Here is a 20,284-nt window from a genome sequence, read left to right on the forward strand (position 1 = left end):
ATACACAGATAGACATCCTTTATTTTAAAACGATCAATTCTTAAAGCTTAAAAGCTTGTAGGTCGTTTGTGCTAAAAAAAAAGTAAATATCTGTAAAACTATAAAAACTAAGAAATCTACAACGACAAGCGACAACGAAACTGCAAAAATGGATCGAAAAATGCGATTTTCTTCCCTCAATAAAGCCCTCGTATGTCTCGTTAATCTTAATTTTCTTCTGTGGATTCCGCTGGCTGAAATATGAAGCAAAAGACATCATCTGCTCTCACTGGAAAATAAGGTAAAAGTGCAACCAAGCCGAAAAGTCGCGTCGACAGTGGCTCACCAAAGACAAATTGGGGAACAGCCTCTCAACCGACAGCAGATTCTACCACACTTCCTCCTTAAAACTCACTGCAATTGTTTGTCTGTTTGTTTGCCAGTTGAATTGTTTTCGCCAGTTAGACTTGGACATCAGGTAGTTAACACAAGAATTCATAAAAGAAGTGCATTTTTGACAAAAGATGCTACTTCGCGCTGGTACATGTATTACGCACATACACCGCAATGGCTAAAAATAACCATAAATTGTATTAGTCTTATTCAGATGGCATGACAACTGCGGTCGCAGTTATACCTTGAAAATTATTTAAGCAGTGGAGTTAACGAAAAAGACGTATGGAACGGCCAGATACCAGCCTTGCTGATTTCCCGTTCTTTACAGTGTTAAGGGGAAAATATCTAAGCCGGGTAATTTATTAGTGTTTTTAAGAGACAATTTCCGGCCTAAATACCGAAATTTCTCTGACTAAATCTGTATGTTATCATACAAAGTAAAACAGAACAAGGGATAAGTGAAGGATTACGAGTGCTAGTTGCATTTCATCCAATTCCATTTCAGGACAGACCGCCCGGAAATCAAAATTTTGATGAAACTTTGAGATTTAGTCTTTCTTTTGTTTGTGTAGTCTGTATGAATTGCCTAGCTTTTATCACCCTTGGCAATTATTTCTTTCTATCTCAATTGATAATGCAACCTTGAAGCAAACTCATGACAAATTTCTTTCTGATTCTTGTCGTACACGCGGCTAATTAAAATAAATAAATAAATAAACAACTTCAACCTTTTTTGATAGAAGAAAGATTATTCAGCGGTTAGTTGTGAAAAATGGCTCTGTATTTTCTTTCGATCCTTTTGACGAAAAAGCAAAAATCAAAGCTGATTATAATATGCAAATCTCCTTCCAATTTAAGCAGGAGATCCAACTTATTGCAACGCATTCAAAAATTGACAGTTCTGAAACTTGCTAAGTAGTCAAACTCATAGTTGGTCTTACAAGAGTTAACTGTAATCTGCGATTATCCCAAAGCATTTTTGAAAAGAATTTTACATTTTGGAAGACGTAAGACACCTGCAAATTTCTGATACAATGTTTGTGATAATGTAATGGTTTTAGTTGCTTGGAGTAACAGGGAGAGAAATAAAGAATGAACGTCCTTGTAAAGAAGATCTCCTTCCTTCCGCTCTTATCTGTGTCTTTTCAACAGCTCCAGCTTCTGCAAACAGATGGATATTTATTTATTTATACGTGCTCCCTATAATAGACTATAGAGGGGGGCTTCGCCCGAAAGGGGTACCTTTTTCAGAATGGAAGTATATAAAAGGGTAGGGATTTCAAGAGCCAAAATATAGAAAATGGTAGGGAGGCCTGTCATCTAAGGGTCTTTCAAAATACAATAAAATCTGCAATTGCAGAGCGACAAACCGATGGGTGGTGCCGGATCACTTGTAGACCTGGATCAGCAAATTATTCAGTACAAACCTTCCTCGGGGAAGGATTGTATTGCAAACCGAAATATCGGGCAAAAATTTGTTTTTTTTTTAAAACAAATATTAATATTTCAGTTATTCAAGCCTTTGTTGTATATTCTATCAAGCTCGTCACCTCCGCCGTTGGGATCAGTCTGCCGTCAATATTTTGTATCTTTCAAAACATCTTGAACAAACTCAACGAAAAAGAGGTACTGAGGGTGTTTCTACTGTAGGTATGTGAAAGGAGTACCATTTCCAAAGGAAGATATACGAATGGGGTACTTTTCCTGTCACAATTGGTATAATAATATAAAAGTTTTTTTCATTTGAAAGCAATTTTATTTTTATCTTTACAATTTACGGAATACAAGGTTTTATTAACTGATAACCATCATTGGTCGTCGCTGGGCAATGCTTCTTCCAAACAACCTAGTAATTAAAATTTAATAACCCTTTCCTCCTCCCTCTCCCTCACATAAAATTCCCTAAAAATCGGCAATTATACCATAAAGAAATTTTTCTTAAATCTCGGTACTATTTTTCGCTGAGGATCTTCTCCCTTCCTTGTGTTTCTGGGTAGTTAATTGTTCCCAGAATCAGACATATACATGTAGTGTATATAGTATTTTGTATCCTCAAATTAGTATGGGATATTCCCAGACTGTAAGGCATTGACACGTTAAAAATTTTTTTTTATCTATCTATAGTATAGTGTCTGTATAATAATAATAATAAGTCTTGATCACTGAATACCTTTTGAGGTCGGTGCTACAGAAGGACCATCAAGCCTAAACTGATGCTGGTGGTAGTTTTCTTCAGGCGGTTGCTGGTGATCTTCAGTTGGAATGGAATCCATGTGAGAGACAGAGCCTTTCTGGTTTGCAGCCATACAAGGAGCTACACTTGGTTGCACCAGAACACTGTTGTCTCCTGTGTTCGACTAGATCATGAAAAATAAATTTTAGCCATGTCCCATAGCGTTGACTGTTGAAATTGGGTTAATGTGACATAGAATCAATATTTCTCTCCTACCACGGATGGCCTTTCTTACAAGGTTGAGTATTAAACCTATGTCCATGTATGATATACTATTTGAAGGGTTGTCATGAGTGTATTCAAAAATCACATCTGATTCAACAAAGCCAATGGAAGTATTGCCTTTCATTAAAATGATTCAAAATTGTCCAGAAAAGCTGTTGTCTTCACATATATTGGATATAACGCTTAACTATGTCAGCTTAACTGTGGTTTTCAGTGGGCAAGAATCCTTTAAGGAAAACAAATGCCGCCGGAAAATAAAGATTCAGGGTGAAATAAATAATAAAATTTAATGTCAATAACACGGGGAGTACTTGCGCAATCTCTCCTGCAAGAGGCTCATGATAAACTGGTTATGGTGTCAAATGGCGTATAGCATTTGCAGGAAGGAACGAAGGAGGTAGAACAGCTTTTGAACTATGCAACTAAACCATGCGTTTTGCTGTACAGACAACAGCCCCAATATATCTACTAAGGATCCAATTTAGTTCGAACTCGTAAAAGTGATTGAATGAAAATAACCCACCTTCCCATTGTGAAAGAGACAATCGAATGATAAAGCTAACTGAGATACTAAGAGATGTGGTAAGAAAGAGGCAGTTGAATTGTAACGAATGTGAGTTTTAATTCACGACGGAAACGTAAAAGCCACTTTGCGTTCTGACTGGGGGCTTAGAATCTCGAAAGAACGGCTAGTTTTAAACAGTTTCAAACTTTGCCTCAATCGTGTTTACTTTTATTGATTACTTACCTCATCTGGGGATAATACACTCTCATTCCTCTGCTGGTAATCATGTTTTGCTTGTTCGAGTCTGCAAACATGACCTTTTTATACTCCAAAAATACGTTTTAACTGAGAAAAATTACATGCTTATGAACATGTATGAACGGACTTTACCACTCTAATCTCTTATTTCAGATATACACGGAAATTTTATCCCCAAATCGGACGCTGAATTTTTCCAAAATGTTTAATGCCATTTTGCTCAGTTCGAGTGAACAGTAATAGGCCTTATCACGGTTTTCGACGCCATTTTGACGTGTAGGCAAACACGTCTGAAATAACAGTGTTTGTATGGGAATCCGATGTCAAATAATTTTCATAAAACATCGCTTCTGGGAAATTCATGAATTGGAAACTTTTAGCACTATGCAAAGGATTTTAAGAGAAAAAATTGGAGGGATGTACCTGTGCCAGAAAGCCTCCAGTCGTGTTTTGAACTTTCCATACATTTCCCTGTATTTTTTCCCGCGAACTATTTTTAGTAGCAGTTCACGGCTGGTTCGCTATACAGACAAATCTATGGAAAGTTAAAAACACGACTGGACGCTTTCTGGCACAGCTACATCCCTCCAATTTTTTCTCTTAAAATCCTTTGCATAGTGCTAAAAGTTTCCAATTCATGAATTTTTCAGAAGCAATGTTGTATGAAAATTATTTGACATCGGATTTCCATACAAACACTGTTATTTCAGACGTGTTTGCCTACTAGTCAAAATGGCGTCGGAAACCGTGATAAGGCCTATACTTCGTATAGTAGTTCGTTTTCTACCGAAAGTCAGTAATATTCCAAAACAGGAAAAAGACTCATAAACTGAGGACCAGCTAGTCCATGGCAAGTTGATATCCCAATTCCATAAGTCTCATGCGTGTCACGGAGTTACCCGTTGTGATTTTTATTAGGATCATTTCTTGTCTCCTGCTACTGAGACCTTTTGGTAATATTATTAGATATGTAAATATATTTTATGTAACTCCGTTCTATCTTTGAAACACACAGAAACGACTTCGTTGAGATAATTCAGATTTACTTTCCTATGAGTTAAATGGTCTGAATGATTATTTTAACTGTTTTAGATGTGGCAAGGAAAGTCTGACAAAAAAAAAAAAAAAGAAATCAGGGTTGGACGAGCCTTCAACACATAACCGTGAGGTAATCAGGCCAACTAGAAAGAGGATTAGCTATGTGCGTACACGTTGCTCTACCCCCAGGCCCCAGTTGTTCAAAGAGCAGATAACGTTATCCAGCGGATATTTAAAATGTACATTGGCTCCAGTACATTTTATCCACTGGATAGCGATATCCACTGGATAGAGTTATCCGCTCTTGGAACAACCGGGGTCTGGTGGTTCAGTCAGGCTAGGTAGTTCTCAGTCAGATATAAGATCACAGTTGATCAATTTATTCACTTTCACAGAACTGTTGACTTGGTCGCAATATATACCTGTTAATCTCTAGCTCCAGTTGTTGTTCAGTAATCTGAAGTTTTTCCTTTGTCTCTTGGTTCATTTCCTCAAAAACCTTCCTGGCAATGTCACGAAAGATATTAGTGCTAGCACATAATTTGTGTTTACCTAGTATTGCTACTGGTACTGGCCGGCTGACTTCAGCACTTTCTGATCGCAGGCTATGACAGAGTCATACTTGAAAGAGATAATACGGAAAATCGAACATGCTCTTCATCTTTTGTTCAAATAAGGGAGAATTTTTTGGGGACCGGTTTCAAGCAATTCTTATTCCAGTCCAGGAACCATAGAATACATAGAATATCAGTTTCTTAAAGAACGCAATTCAACCTATTCCCATTAAGTTAAACACAAAAACCTTCCCAGCAGAGAACGTAATAGGAGGAGGCCATTTCCGAGTTGCTGGGAACCTCACTATCAAAGTGAGGCTAAGTGCAAAACTTTACATATGAAAATTAGTTTTGTTTGCATATGAATGAAAACTAATTTTCATAACAAAAGCTTTGCACTTAACCTCGCTTTCATAATGAGGTTTAAAGCAACTCGGAAATGGTCTATTCCTCTTGTTTATTCTGAGTAACTGTGTCCCATTCATATCGCTATCGGGGGCAGAATAAAAGGAATACTGTTCTGCTCATTCCGAAAACAAATAGGTCCCAGAAGATTTTGAATACCGCCTGTTGTGTGTATTCCTTTTCCTGAATACTCCCCAAAAAACTCGCTCTTAATTTCGAAAAGAATTCAGCTGGTACCACACTTACAAGAAACTGATGCAGAAGAGGTACTTACAAAGCCAACTCCAGTTCCTCAAGAGTTAAACCAAACTCAAGCTTCCCATTAATTTCATCTGAAAAGAAAAGTCAAATTTAAAAAATATATATATTTAGCGGGTTGTATCACACCTTCACTATAAGCAATTCAATGATCGATTCTTAGTCTCCTTTGGGCTTGAAAGAATGCAGTATAAAATTAATTACAGACCTTTTGCTTGTTTGTTTTCCATCTCCATCTGATGAAATTTTTCACTTAGTTCTTTCAAGGTCCCGTCCTCCTTTGAAACTAAAATTATCAGAAAAACTGTTATTTTCACGCATAACTTAATTATTTTTTTTCATTGCTTGTCTTTTGTTTGCTTGCTTGTTTTTGTTTTGTTTTTGTTATGAGTGTCTCTTTTGTTTTTGCTCTTGTACAAATTTTCAAGTGAGGAGAATAAAGGAAATAATAATAATAATAATATTAATAATAACAATAATAACAATAGTAATAATAATAACAATAATAATAATTCAGCGTCACAATGAGCTCAGAGATCTGGTGGCTGAACTCCTGAGTACAGTTTGCAGTGACGTTGAGACTGAGCCAGTTCTCCTAGACATCTCTGGAGAACAGTTAAGTAGAGGATCCAACAAAGCACAAGATGCGAGATTGGATAACCATGCACGTGGGTTCTGGGAGCAACGACGATCGGCATTCTTTGATGTAAGGGTTTGCCACCCCAATGCTGAATCGTATAAGGACCTGGAGCCGCAACAGATCTATCGTACGCATGAGAATGAGAAAAAGCGCCTGTTCTCAAGGAGAGTTCTCGACATTGAGCATGGAACATTTACACCTTTGGTCTTCACTACAACCGGCGGAATGGGCTATGAATGCTTGAGATACCATAGTCGATTAGCGGAGCTGATTGCTATCAAGAAAGGGGAGCAATATGCCAAAACCATGTCATGGATCAGGAGCCGAATTTCATTCGCACTGTTAAGATCTGCACTCGTCTGTCTTAGAGGTTCTAGGACATTACGAAGAATTCAACGTGACATCAAGAACGCGGACATTGACATTGACACTGCAGAAGGGGCCATTTGAGAGATGCGTATTTTGTTTATTTTTTTTTTCTTTTTATCAAGTGGAACTGATTTTAAAATGCCGAATTTAATTTTTTTTTAAAAACTTCAAGACATTTGTTTTTTTTTCTTTTTCTTTACAAAAACATTTTTGCTTAAAAATATTATCTTTTTTTAATCGAAATGAAATGTGAATAGGTTTTTAATGGCTCTTTTTTATATACTTTTAACTTGTAAATAGCAATTTGTGTGGAATATTTTAATAAAGAATTTTCATATTTTTACAATAATAATAATAATAATAATAATAATAATAATAATAATAAAACCAGACGTGTCTGACCCCTTCGATTTCCTCTTCCCTTTGCGCGCCATGCAAGGTTCGCGGTGTGGCAGGCAAAAACTCTATACACATCTTAATTGTAGAGGGATTGTCTGTGATTTGCGTTTTAAACAAACCTTCAGCCTTTGCTTTCTCAGCTTGCTTGCTCCACTCCTCAATTTCCTGCTGTAGATTTTCCTCTGTCTAAAACGGTTGCAAATGATAAAGCCGTCAAATTGTTCATCCCCCGGCAAGGCTTTGTATTTGTAAACAGAACTTTTCATATACTTAAATTACATCTTACATAGTAGTTTCTTGCATCTCTAAAGTTGTTCGTGAGTTCTGCAAGCTTCTCTTCAAACATCTGCCTATGGATAAAGGTATTTATTGACGATAGCATACTAGGAAAAAGAAAACCGAGTACTACCAACAGGAGTCGAACCTAAGACATTCCGATTACTAGTTCGGATCCAGTGCTCTACCACTCATCGATCATGAGCTAAGCAGAGTGACAAACATCCTGCATACTGCTCGAATTTGATTGTCGCTAAGTGGCATATATGTGATCTAAATGTGACGCTATGTTTTAATCCTGTTGAAGGAAGGATGGATATATATTTTTCCAGTCAGTTGACACAGGCTTACTCGTAGCTGAGAACTACTCCTACAGCTAAAAATACTCTCATAGCTCAGTGTTAGAACTGAACATCCGAACTAGTAATCAGAAGATCGTAAGTTCAAGTCCTGTAAATGTTGCGAGAACACGGTTTTTCTTTTTCTGAGTAAGCCTGAAAAACAAAAACTATCATAAAACATAACATCATATTTATTTTGCACCTGCCTATTCAATATGGAAATTTGTTAGCGATAAAGGGCAAGTTTCAAAATTTATGTCTTCAGTGTCAAATGGTAAATATAGTAGACTCACAATTCTGTTTGCTCTTTCTTCATTTCTTCATCAATTTGTTTGCGCAGCTCCTGAATTTTTGCTCCCTTTCCATCATTCAGCTCCTTTAACCTTAAAAACAATTACAAACATATTTGAGTAATTTAGTTTATTTACTAACTATAGCCTCTCTCAGTTTACAAAATAAAAGTTTGCCGACGCATTTTCGATTCTCACAAGCCTAAATCTCACTATTTTTTTGTTCAGTGTTAACATTAGTCTAAGCTGCTGGCCATGTAAGCTTTATCTATAAGATGTTCTTGTGTAACAGTATATAGTGCATTTAGAAGGCAAAGAAGACATAATCACCTGTTCGCCTGCATCTGCGTTTGTAGAACTTTCTGCTTTGCAGCATTCACAGTTTCTAAACCCAAAAAAGTACTTTAAACCAATAACATATTAAACTTCGCTGTGGATTTCTACTGTCGCGTAAATTTTACATGCGTATGGATGTACATTGGCTGGCTCTACGTACGTAAACAAAATAAGAAGCGACGTGTGAACGGCTTGGTGAAAAAGACACTGTTTTCGGGTGAAGCTTACTGCCCCATAGTTCCGAGTGGTAGGGGTAGAGCGTGCCTGTGAATTTACTGTCGAGTGGACTTTAACTGACACCATCCTCGGAGACCCAGGGCCAGCTCCTGACCCAACTATCTGTCCCTGGGTCCCCGAGGATGACTTAACCCTTACCTAACATTTTACAATTTCTTTCACTATTCTGATAGTATTTTGCTTGAGCTGAAAGAAAGAAAATTTGAGATTAATCTTTATTACTAAGAACATAAATTAGAGAAGGAAGTGACAACATTGATCGGGTACTTACAAGCCTCGAGTTTCATTTCCAATGACTTACAACGTACTTTTTCTTCATTAGAATGCTGTTGCAGCCGTTCCTTTTCTGAAGGATAAAATTTATGTGTATCCTGGTAAAAACAATCTGGTATAGAGCTCTGCTTTCATTTCTGTGTACAAAATCTAGCTTTTCCGGTCAAGTTTTGACCGTGACGTCCGACATAAAACCACAACGATATTCACTTGTTAACTGTCATTTAAGATTGCACAGAGTCCAGCGTATTTCTAGTTGATCGCGTAAGAAACTGTTCTCTTTAAATGCCCTACCTCGCTTTACCACAAAACCCTTTGGGCGTCGCCGACTTGGTCGTTTTGTTTTCTCACTGACCGTGGACCAATTGCCATTATGTGGGCTTGGAAGTCTGCGAGGGTTGCCTTACATTGTCTCGCTCGGAATTGCTTTCCAAAGAGAATGCGTTGCCCGTTGGACAACGTTTTAATAATAGGGACCTTCAGATCAAAGGGCGAGTACGAGATTGAATACGACTAGATTTGAAAAGTTGTACTCATACTCAATTTCATCAATCTGGTCGCACTCAATCTAGTCAAATCTAAAGGTCACCGTTTGTTGACTGTATTTTAAACATGGCGTGAGCATTTAGCTGAATCAGTTCTTGTAACCGCGGTACGAACGACACAATATCGCAAGATATAGAAGCAAAAAACGGTTAGGATTCACAGGGCCCATTTTCGCAACTTTTATTCGACAAAGTAAAAATGTTTTGTAGTTAGGAAGAAAAAGAGATTTTCCGTCGAAAAGAACAGAACAAAACTCCTCTGGACTCTGTTCACAGAGTTTACGTACAGCAGCCGGTTTGAAAGCCGAGTCTGAACAGAATAGTGAAAACCTAGACCAAAGACCTGGTTGAACCAGGTTAATTAAACCAGCTCTGCTCGCGCGCGAAAATAAACAAACATTGCAGAGACTTATTTTGCTTACTGGACTCTAGAAAATACTGAAAATAGTTCTAAATGTGGTCCAAAACAGCCTGGCTTCTTAGACGTAACATATGTCTTCGAAACCGTATGTTTCCCAGTTAAGCTACACCGAGGAAACAATGTTATAGATGTTTCCACAAGAATCCTTCAGATGCTTCCTATCTTACAACAATTTCAAAGCCTTGTTAAATATTTAATCAGCTGTCTCATTAAAGTATCTATAATATTGGTTTTTAAGCTTATTGGAAATATAATAAAACTCTTTATAAAGGACCAAATTTTGGCGACAGAAAGGAGAAGAAGAAAAAGAAGAAGAACAACAACAACAGCAAGACAACAACAACGACGACGGCAAAAACAAAAACAACAGTAAAACCTTTAAACTTAAACTTAAGCTTAAGTTTGACTACCTTGCTGTAGTTCGCGAAGTGAGTTGACAATAACATCGATCCTGAAGTTTGGAGAGCTACTGGAGCAAGCCACAGTTACGCCACTCATCATTCTTTGTCTCAGTTGACAATCACATACATGTAAGAGTAGAGTGTTGTAAGAATTATCTTGAAAGGTGAAAAAAAACAGCGATTCAAATGGTATAGCCTCTTATCAAAGTATAAACAAGTCCCCTCACCTCAAATTATAAAAATTTTTGTTTGGGAAAGAAAATGGCAGGAAGTCTGCCACGGGCCGTGTGCCATTTTCCCGCCATTTTCATGTGAGCGCACAGTCACCTTGCTCAGCGGCGAATACGAGCCCTCACTTATTATGATCAGCGGTAACCAGAATTTTGCAATGGTAAAAAAACCGCACGCTCGTGGTTGAAAATATCAGTGTTTTATTGTGTTTGTTGAGGATATCTATGGGTTTATGTTAAAGAATGGTTAATTCTTCGGCTGTACAACAAATAGGTGTTCAACTCGCGGATCAAAACCAGTAAGATCACCTTAACGATTCTCAAAAATCCTTATCCAGTTTACAGCATACCTTACATGTACATGACTTTAATTTTCAGCCTTTCGAACACATTTTTATTTCTCTTTGATTAATTCCTTATGTCAGTCATTTTAAAGTATTTGCTTTGCCCAATCCACATCATGTTGTTTCATACAGTTATATCTCAGCGGTTTTTCTACGTTCTGTCCATGTTGATTCAGCTCCGAGGGCTCCACATTCATGTACTTCATGTAGTCTAAACTTCTTTTCATGGAATATCGAATGTTCTGATGACAATACATCAAGTGGCGTTTGATAATTTTATTTTCCAGGCCATTGACAAACAGATTTCGCGCACTTTTCACGCTAAGAAATCTTGGGGGACATGAGGCTATCGACTGTATATCCAAATGTAAGTTTTAGCAGAGTGATTTTTGTGAAACGTTAAAGCTTAATAATAATTATTAAACGTTTCACAAACATATTTTATTGGGCTGAGTATTAACTTGAATACAATCAGTACTTTAATTTAAATACCTTTGTTCTTTGCTCATAGGTTTTGATGATCCCTCAGCGCTTCTAAAACACGAGTTAGCGTATTGTCTGGGGCAAATGCAGGTATCTAGCCGACCTTAGTTTTCCATATTACCCCCATCTGTGAGTCATGCATGTTCAGGCTACAGTGTAAATAATACACATGTACATGTATGGCAATCTGGCAAAATTGACGGACATCCGCATGCAATACTTTGTTAAAACATCTTGAACTCAAACTTTATTCATGCTCCCTGTTTGTTTATACAGGTAGGGACAGTTTAAGAATGGTGCAATAGTTACTGCCATTCCAATTAATGTTGTCAAAAAAGGCTACGCAACAAGACCACAAGATGATATAAGTAATTATAACATAGCGCGCGTGCATCCTAATCTAATTCCTATTGGCGTCATCATGGTACATTTCTCAACATACGCACGGCCGTGCGTCCATCTGATGACGTGTGCAAGTCAGATGGGGGAAGCATGCGCACGCTATGTTATAAAAAAAACTTTTTTACAGGGAGACAACACAATAAAAAATGTATATTTATAAGAGCTTGTCCAAGTTTAATGAAACGTTAAGATTAAACCGATTTGCGAAACCACTTTTACCTTTTTTTTGTACAGAGAATTTTGCAATTAATCAGAAACAAACCTGTTTTCCAGGAATCATTTACTTTATTTTCACTAATTGTTATAAAAGAATTGGTTCATGCTTTTAGCTGTACATATACCGAGTTATGGATGCACTTATAGCTTAGGAAGTTTGGAGAACACTCAAGAAGCTAGAGTTGCTCTCGGCTACGCCTCGAGCAACTCTTACGCTTCTCTCGTGTTCTCCAAACTTCCCGCGTGCATCCATAACTCAATATACGCACGCTAAGCATGAACCAATTCTTAATTTGTTAATGAATTTACTAAACTGGACTATGGTTCAGAGAAAAAATATCACAGGGGCAAATGTAAATGGCATTTTGTCCCAACCTATGAGGCTGGAAAACATGAAATTACAGCCACCTTTCAGTCCTTTCGGATATGAGGGAAGCTTTTTAAATTTTTAAAGTTTTCAGCTTTCAAATTTCAAGTTTATTAAAGATTTAAACATATTATACAACATTTGACAAATTATGTTAAAATGAAATAGCTGCATATACATAAAATAATGTCATTAATATGTTTTTGTTTCTTATTCTCCTTTAGGATGTATATGCTATTCCTGCTTTGATTAGGTATTGTACACGTACATGTATGAACTTGCTAATTGTGATAAACTGTACTCATGCTGTATATGACTTTTAGTATCACTCGTCAATAAGCTCCTGTGCACACACAAACACAGTACACCTGTGTGTTCATAGCTTTTGTTATTATGGAAAGATATGTTAATCATTCATTTTAAGCAAATTATCAACCAACATGCATGAATCAATCACTTAATCATATACTGTATTTTATCATAGTAATTGTCAATAATTATTTTAATCATCATTCTAGATTTATCATCATTTATTAATCAATCAATCAATCAATCAATCAATCACTCTTGACTGAAGTAATCAAATGATTAGCCCTTTAGTCAGTCAGGTAACCAATCAATCAAATTATTTCTTCACCTAAAATAATTTATTTTTTAAATATAAACAGTTCATTCATGTTTCGGGTTGATTGTTTAGAGTTCTTAAAGACAAGGCCCAGGAGCCTATGGTTAGACATGAGGTAAATACTTGATTTCTGTATTCTTGACGTGCATTCTAACATAAATTACAATATATCAAGGGCTAATGCCTCATCGAAGTCTGAACACAGTGTTGTTCTTTTGTCAGGTTTGTTGCAGTTATTATTACTATGTAAAACATCTTAGTTTATTACACTGTATATTAATTATTGTACATGTACTATACATGTACGTGTAAGTTTTTGTTTTATCCCGTGTTCTAAATTGTGACACAATTCAGAACCTGGGTGCAAGGCACATATCCCCTTTAACACCAGTCTTAAAGCCTGTAAAATACTTCAGTTTGTGTCTTCATGAACATGTATTTTAAAAATTGTACGACCTGTTTTATTGGTTAAATATGAAAGGAAGCAGGGATGGCATAGTAGTGAGAGCACTCACATCCCACCATGGTGGCCCAAGTTTGCTTCCTTGACATGGTATCATACAGTTGTGTGGGTTGAGTTTGTTCTTGGTTCTTGTCCTTGCTCTCGGAGGTGTTTCTCATGTTCTCGTGATCTCTACAACATGAAACCTAACATTTTCATACATGTATTGCAGTTTTGATCTGGACAGTGTAGTGTCCTCAAGTACATGTATCATCAACATCATCATCATTTTATTTTGGTTGTGATTTTCAGGCAGGAGAGGCACTTGGTGCTATTGGGTCTGCTGAAGTGCTTGATGTGTTGAGAGAGTATGCTAAAGATCCACAGATAGAGGTAGTCATACTAAAGCTATATGACTGTACAACTGTAGACACACATTGTATTTGAGTGCCCTCCACGCATATATATTATAATATACCAGTAAATGAGAAAGATGCATTAGTCAGTTGGTGACCACAGGCATACAGTTGTACTTGAAAAAAGGAAATCCAAGTTCTCCTAACACGAGTTGAACCTACAATGTACACTGTATAACCTTCCAATTACTAAGAGTAGTTCATAAAAATTTTTATTAAATAATTCCATAAAAATATTATTGTGTCCATAATTGTTTTAAACAGCAGTTTGTTATACAGTGTACATGTACAAGCATGGGGGTCAGGGATACTAATTATCAAAGGGGTCATTTTAACTGTGATCCAGTTACAAGGAATGTACGAATGAATCACCAGTTCCCTCAAACAACATGTCTTTTTTCATTGGTTTTGAAAATCTGTCAGAATATTTGGACTGTGATGTTACTCAGATTTATTTTTCATGCCATTAATTTTCCTCAAACCATGAGCAGGTCATGGATTTCAGGTTGGTTTATTTTCATTGAAGTAAGTAACCCTCCTCTTTCAGCATGAAATATTAATACCCTTCATTCATTTGGTACTTTCTTCATAGGTAGCAGAAACATGTCAACTTGCAGTGCAAAGAATAGAATGGCTGAAAGAAAAGAGTTTGCAGGAAAATGAAGACCTCAGGTTAAGAGAGTATAATGACTTATTATTATTTTACACTTACACCTGTACCCATATTGATAAAATTATTTTTAATTGCTGTATAACTACATATAATTATATTGTTCAGTGCTATGTAGCAGGAGGCTAGTCAAGATATTGTTAGCATGGTTATTCCATTACATGCAGTGCCAATGTTTTGAAGGCTTTTATTTATTAAGTAATTTTGTGGTTTCAACATTTGAAGTTCATGGGCTGTTTTCCTAAAGTCCTGTAAGTTTAAAAAATTAATTAGAAGTGTACATTGTACAGTTGTACAAGTCTAAAGTTCTTGCACTGTTGTCAAAGAAGGGTTTCCATAAAAATACTAGTGATTTTGAAAAGGTTTCAATTGGAATTTGTGTTGTAAGGAGACCATTGGATGAAAATGCATTAAAAAAGTATCACCCATTGATAAAAAATAGAACTGACAAAAAATTTATCAGTCCCAATCAGTAAGCAGGACTTCTGAGAAATTAAGGTCCCTGGTATAGTGTACGTGTTTTGAAAATTGAAATCTTATGATTGCAACAACTAAATGTAAATCTGTTCAATATACACTACATAAATGTACATACTGTAATGTATATAATTACATACTTTTACAAATAATAAACAAGTAGTGGGTATCTTCTGTATATCACTGACAGCATCAAGAAGTTTGAGTTTTCTTTACATGAACAGGGCTGTCAACTCTCCTGGATAATGCGGGAGTCTCCAGATTTTGAACCGTATCTCCCGGTCTCCAGATTTTGAGCCGTTTCTTCTGGTCTCCAGATTTATGTCTGTAATGTCCCGGATAATTGACGAAGTTTGCTATTTGTTGTGGACTCTAGTCTCTGACAAGAAAATGTGAAATACGTAGGGTTGTTTCTGGTACCGTAGAATGTACGTCATCCCCCCCCCCCCCCCCCAATGAACCCGTGAATCTGGCCTTGATGCGACGCCTCTGTAACGCGCTTTGCCGGGGAAGTCTTGTTCTCCATATTTGAAGACGTACATGTACGAGGTTGACAGCCCTGCATGAAGGACTGGAAAACTCTTATTTTGGCTTGCAGTGGCTTCCCATGGCCATTTCAGATGCAATACCAATATTAACAGTGTACCATCAGAATGGATTAAAGTAACAGTGGTGCATAGATGTTTTAAATTTGGTTATTTCAAAGTTCCCTACGGATCTAATTAGACAGTGCCGCCTACTGTATATACAAAATCATATTTAATTCCATTGTTATTTACAGCTCAAATCCATATAAATCAGTGGATCCTGCCCCACCCTCCCTTGTACAAGACACAAAGACATTAAAGAACACGCTTCTTGAGGAATCTTGTCCTCTATTTGAAAGATACAGGTACAGTTACCAGCATGACGTCCACGCTGATATATTGTCGTCATCTTTATCATGATCATCATCATCATCATCATCTTTAGTGAATTATTCTCCGAGTGGAGAGTTGGTCTGTTTGTTCTAAATAATTGAAATTAATTATTGTCATTTTTACTCTGTAATACCTGTATAAAATTATTAAGATTTCAGCTTGTTTGCAATCATTGCAATATTATTGTTGAAGGACTTGTGCAATGTACTTGTAAAGGATGTAACATAATAATTTATTATTCAGAGATCACTCAAAACTAGCACGCAGTGTTCCCTTGTGCCAATTTTAATTCACAACAACATTAACAACAAAATAATTATATAATATGGAAAAAATATGCTTCCTAATGTATGTACACTGTCACATGTGTGGTTAGATGGTTTAATTTCAACCCAATTATTTTTACACTGCCATTAAATCCATTATTCTCAAACAGGGCAATGTTTTCTTTGCGTAACAAAGGAGATGAAGAATCAGTGTTGGTAAGATGCATGTTTATTTAAATTATGCACTAAGTTGTATTAATTTTATAACAGATTAATTTTGCTTATTAAAATAATCAGATATACTCATATCCATGTTACGCCATTTGCAGGCACTAGCAGAAGGACTTAAATGCAGCAGTGCATTATTTCGACATGAGATCGGTGAGTTGCTAGTGATTAATGTAAATTGTACACTGGTAGACAAATATAACTTGAATATTTAGTATTATAGAGTGAAGAGTAATTTCTCTGGAGTGAGTAATTTCAAAACATTTTTAAAAAACACAACAGGAAAACATAAGGCACGGCATTCATGGAAAACAGGTTTTTATTAGGATAAGTAAATTTTAACATTGTAATTAGCATACGATTTACATGTACATGTACATGTATATGGTGTATTTTAGACTTAGATATTAACATTTTATACTTCTGTACTTTTTTACACCTGATGAATTTTTACCATGTATAAATAAAGATTACTTAGTACTAACTTCCTTCCTTCCTTCCTTACTTACTGACTGACTGACTGACTGACTGACTGACTGACTGACTGACTGACTGACTGACTGACTGACTGACTAAGATGTTACAGTTACTTACTTACTGCCAACAAGTGGCTATGGCTATCCAGGAGATAAAGTGTACTTCAACTTACTCAGTCATTTTGTCCACCAGATACAGTACAATAGGGACTACTTAGCAACTCATTTGAACAGTGGGTAAAATTATTCAGTCTTTGAACAGCTGCCAGCATAAACAACTATGACTGTATAATTTAAGTTAGTGACTTTTGACTTCTTTGTTCTGTAAACATGACTGAAGTGTTTAGGCATAAACTGTACATTGTTACAAAAAAAAGTATAAAATACAGTACCTTTAACTATGGTTCAAGATATCATTTTTATATCTTGTTACTGTAAGGAAGCAATACTGGTAAGTGGCAAAGACTTCTATCAATGAGGAAGAGCCTGTCAATTGTAACCGGTCTAAATTAATTATTAATTTAGACCGGTTACTCATAACTCAACTGTTCATGCATGGCATATATTATGTACATGTAGTCCCAGAAATGCTGTCAGTTTTTTAACCGCATGCCTGTATAACTTGTGGCTTATAGCTTATGTCCTTGGACAGATGCAGCATGAGGCAGCCATTCCACAACTTATTGAGGTAGGCAAATAATGAATTAAAATAATTACGTGTAATTAATCATTTAGTAACCGATAACTTATAACTACTATAATACCTTATAATAACATATAAAAGACTGTGACTTGGTTTGGAATGTTGTTTTGAATTGCTAATTTAATATAAAATTTAAATGCTTAGTTACTCAATTTAAAACTTGTCCATGTGCAAAGTGAGAGAACTTGTCATAAATGGCTGGAAACCATCTGTGTCCTCAAAACTATGCTGTAGTTGTCACTAAGGGCTGGCTCATGGTCAGTTAAACTTACGAGGGGTCTACATCATGTATCACAGGGGAAATATTCAAGAAAATTTTGGGACATTTATAAGTGTGTCATTGTAAGTATAACATACAGTATGACATTCTGTCTTGTCACTCCTACAACCATGCTCCAGGCTTTACAGTACTTAATAGACAAATATTGTGATTGGCCACACCCCATCTAAACATTGCTTACTCTAAAATGTTCAACAAAGGATCGAAACTGCTAAACATGTACAAGTAAGATGCTACTGAAAATACAATTAACATTTTGTTACTAATTACAACATATTCTGACTCAGTCTTTGCAATTCAGGACATAAAAGAACTTTATCATTCAGAAATTAATGACAAGTTCACGACCTTTTGTGTTTAATTGTTGTTGGCAGAGCCTTGAGGATTTGAAGGAAAACGCAATGGTGAGGCACGAATGTGCCGAGGCACTTGGATCTATCGCAAAGGTAATTTCTGGCAATTACCATTAAATTTTAAAAATCATGTTGCTCATGGACAAATTAAAAAATGCTAGAACCAAGTGAACTTGAAATGTCACTGAGAAATGATTAATTTTACACTGGCCATATGATGAATTAAATTTTTATTACCTCAAGTTTCTGGTTTCTGTGTTTTTCTTCAGGATCAGTGTTTAACTGCCTTGGAAAAATATTCGAGAGACCAAGAAAGAGTTGTAAAGGTAAATGGGATCTTCATAGTTTATGTTAGATTAATGCCAATGTCGCAAATGGAGGTTAGGTGCCCAGGAGCCAAACCAGGCCCAAACAGTAATGCAAACAACAAATGCTACATGTAATGCGCCACCAGCGCCCAAACTATACGCCAATAAATGCTAACGCTACGCCCCGCCACCGCAAACTTGCTCCAAGTTGTTAACTACTAAGTTTAATTACATGTAACCCTATATGATATAAAAATTAAACAGAGAAATGTATGCCATGAGGGCACAAACTGATCATGACACAACATAATTTTAATTAGTTTTTCTAAGAATCACACCATTCTTTTATGAAATAAAATTATACTGTTTTTGTGAAGTTATTGTGAGTCCTCTTACTAAAAACAAATTGCATGTAAAATTAAAATACATTCAAAACACTGATAAATCTGCACTCAAGATGTAGCATTTAGTTGTTAAAAGGATTGACAAGCCTGTGACCTTTAAATGTCAATCTTCCTAAACTTTAGGAAAATCATTTTGTTGTTGTTGTTTTTTTAAGAGGGCAGAAACTAGAAAACCCAGACGAAAACCTCTTTGAGCAATGATTAGCACAAGCAAGGAACTCAACCCACATAGTAGGGGTTGGGTGTTTCATTCAGTCCAATAGTAAATGTCCTTACCACACACACGCCTCTACAGGGCTGTTGTGAAGAGCAAGCTACCTAAATTGCTGGCTGAAATTTCAAGAGATAACATTCAAACACACTGTACTTGAAGGTGTACACGTACAGTCTAAAAGAGGCTTATTAATGAGCCTGCTAAGGTTTTTGTCAGCCCCTCCCCCCCTATCTTACAACAAATTTTACCCTCTCATTTTTTTATTAGGAGGGTGTGAACCAGTTATAGACGATTTTTAGTTTTTTAAGCCTCTTCATCAAAGCATAGTCTAATGGGACACCATTCAAAAGACATGAAAAATAAGTTTTGGTTGCTTTCATATTTTCTCTTGAAAGGCATTGGCACACCAAATTCACTTTAAAAACAGGTTTTAAGACATTCTTTTTTTTTTCCTTTTAGGAGAGCTGTGTTGTGGCATTGGACATGTGCAATTATGAACAGAACAATGAGTTCCAATATGCTGATTCTCTTGTTAAAATGAAAGAAACATGATGTACATGCATGTACATTGTACCACCAGAAATCTTCACTGTTGACAGTCCCCAATTTTTCTGTGGGATGTTTGAAATTCGTAGGCTTCAAGTGAACTGCCACCATCTTGGTTTGTGACAGCAAGCACAACCTGGGAAGTGTGTAAACTACTGAGGGGGCCCCTCGTCAGGGTACATTGTGTGGGGGAGGAGGGGCAGGAAAACCTCTCCCCCCCCCCCCCCCCACACTCCTGCCCCCAGTTATTTAAATGTAGACACTTGCGGCAGTTTGATGGAAGCGTACAAGTCTTGAAAATTCCATGGAAAAAATTAATAGGGGACTGTGAAATAGTCTACCAGGAATCAAGAAGAATTTACTCTGAGCCAAATACACCTGTGCTTCATATGCAAAATTTGAGGAAGTTAAAAAGAATGCAATGCTTTATGCTGTTTCTGCTGTAAGTCAAGTGTGCCTAATACTCTTTTTGGACTTGCCATGCAGGCTTATACTACCTGTAGCTTATGGAAATCACAAAAAGGATTCAAAGAAG

At 36.5% G+C, this 20,284-nt stretch overlaps 2 protein-coding genes across 3 annotated transcripts; one reads left to right on the forward strand and one right to left on the reverse strand.

Annotated features, from left to right (window-relative positions):
* Window positions 1-1,361: 1,361 nt before the first annotated feature.
* On the reverse strand, window positions 1,362-10,645 carry LOC146462837 (uncharacterized). Its single transcript, XM_085085204.1, has 13 exons — window positions 10,389-10,645; window positions 9,011-9,085; window positions 8,878-8,925; window positions 8,497-8,551; window positions 8,170-8,259; window positions 7,546-7,609; window positions 7,379-7,445; window positions 6,060-6,137; window positions 5,868-5,925; window positions 5,057-5,137; window positions 3,582-3,642; window positions 2,546-2,732; window positions 1,362-1,536 (listed from the first exon to the last, which is right to left on the reverse strand). The coding sequence occupies exons 1-13, from the start codon at window positions 10,477-10,479 to the stop codon at window positions 1,433-1,435; spliced, it is 1,059 nt and encodes a 352-aa protein (XP_084941330.1). The 5' UTR covers window positions 10,480-10,645; the 3' UTR covers window positions 1,362-1,432.
* A 123-nt stretch (window positions 10,646-10,768) lies between these two features.
* LOC146462838 (deoxyhypusine hydroxylase-like) lies at window positions 10,769-19,777 on the forward strand. 2 transcript variants are annotated; one of them, XM_085085143.1, is made up of 14 exons: window positions 10,769-10,908; window positions 11,241-11,320; window positions 11,465-11,526; window positions 12,646-12,674; window positions 13,119-13,161; window positions 13,801-13,881; window positions 14,497-14,585; window positions 15,833-15,943; window positions 16,408-16,453; window positions 16,567-16,618; window positions 17,577-17,629; window positions 18,299-18,370; window positions 18,547-18,603; window positions 19,663-19,777. In XM_085085143.1, exons 1-14 carry the CDS (start codon window positions 10,853-10,855, stop codon window positions 19,753-19,755), a joined length of 924 nt encoding a protein of 307 aa, XP_084941269.1. In that variant the 5' UTR covers window positions 10,769-10,852; the 3' UTR covers window positions 19,756-19,777. The 2 variants fall into 2 exon arrangements, with proteins under 2 accessions (XP_084941269.1, XP_084941270.1); XM_085085144.1 differs by having other exon boundaries at window positions 14,497-14,576.
* Window positions 19,778-20,284: the final 507 nt, after the last annotated feature.

Source organism: Pavona decussata, unplaced genomic scaffold (assembly GCF_977016875.1).
Source record: "Pavona decussata unplaced genomic scaffold, jaPavDecu1.1 SCAFFOLD_184, whole genome shotgun sequence".
NCBI lineage: Eukaryota > Metazoa > Cnidaria > Anthozoa > Scleractinia > Agariciidae > Pavona > Pavona decussata.

Bases quoted from the DNA above. Each gene is read 5' to 3' on its own strand.
- LOC146462838 (XM_085085143.1), top strand. From the start codon at position 10,853: ATGGTTAATTCTTCGGCTGTACAACAAATAGGTGTTCAACTCGCGGAT. The intron at 14,586-15,832 runs GTATAATGACTT...TGTTATTTACAG, and splicing joins GAAGACCTCAGGTTAAGAGA to CTCAAATCCATATAAATCAG. The intron at 16,454-16,566 runs GTAAGATGCATG...CGCCATTTGCAG, and splicing joins GAGATGAAGAATCAGTGTTG to GCACTAGCAGAAGGACTTAA.
- LOC146462837 (XM_085085204.1), bottom strand. From the start codon at position 10,479: ATGATGAGTGGCGTAACTGTGGCTTGCTCCAGTAGCTCTCCAAACTTC. The intron at 7,610-8,169 runs GTGAGTCTACTA...CTTTATCCATAG, and splicing joins AAGAAAGAGCAAACAGAATT to GCAGATGTTTGAAGAGAAGC. The intron at 6,138-7,378 runs GTTTGTTTAAAA...TGATAATTTTAG, and splicing joins TGAGAAAGCAAAGGCTGAAG to TTTCAAAGGAGGACGGGACC.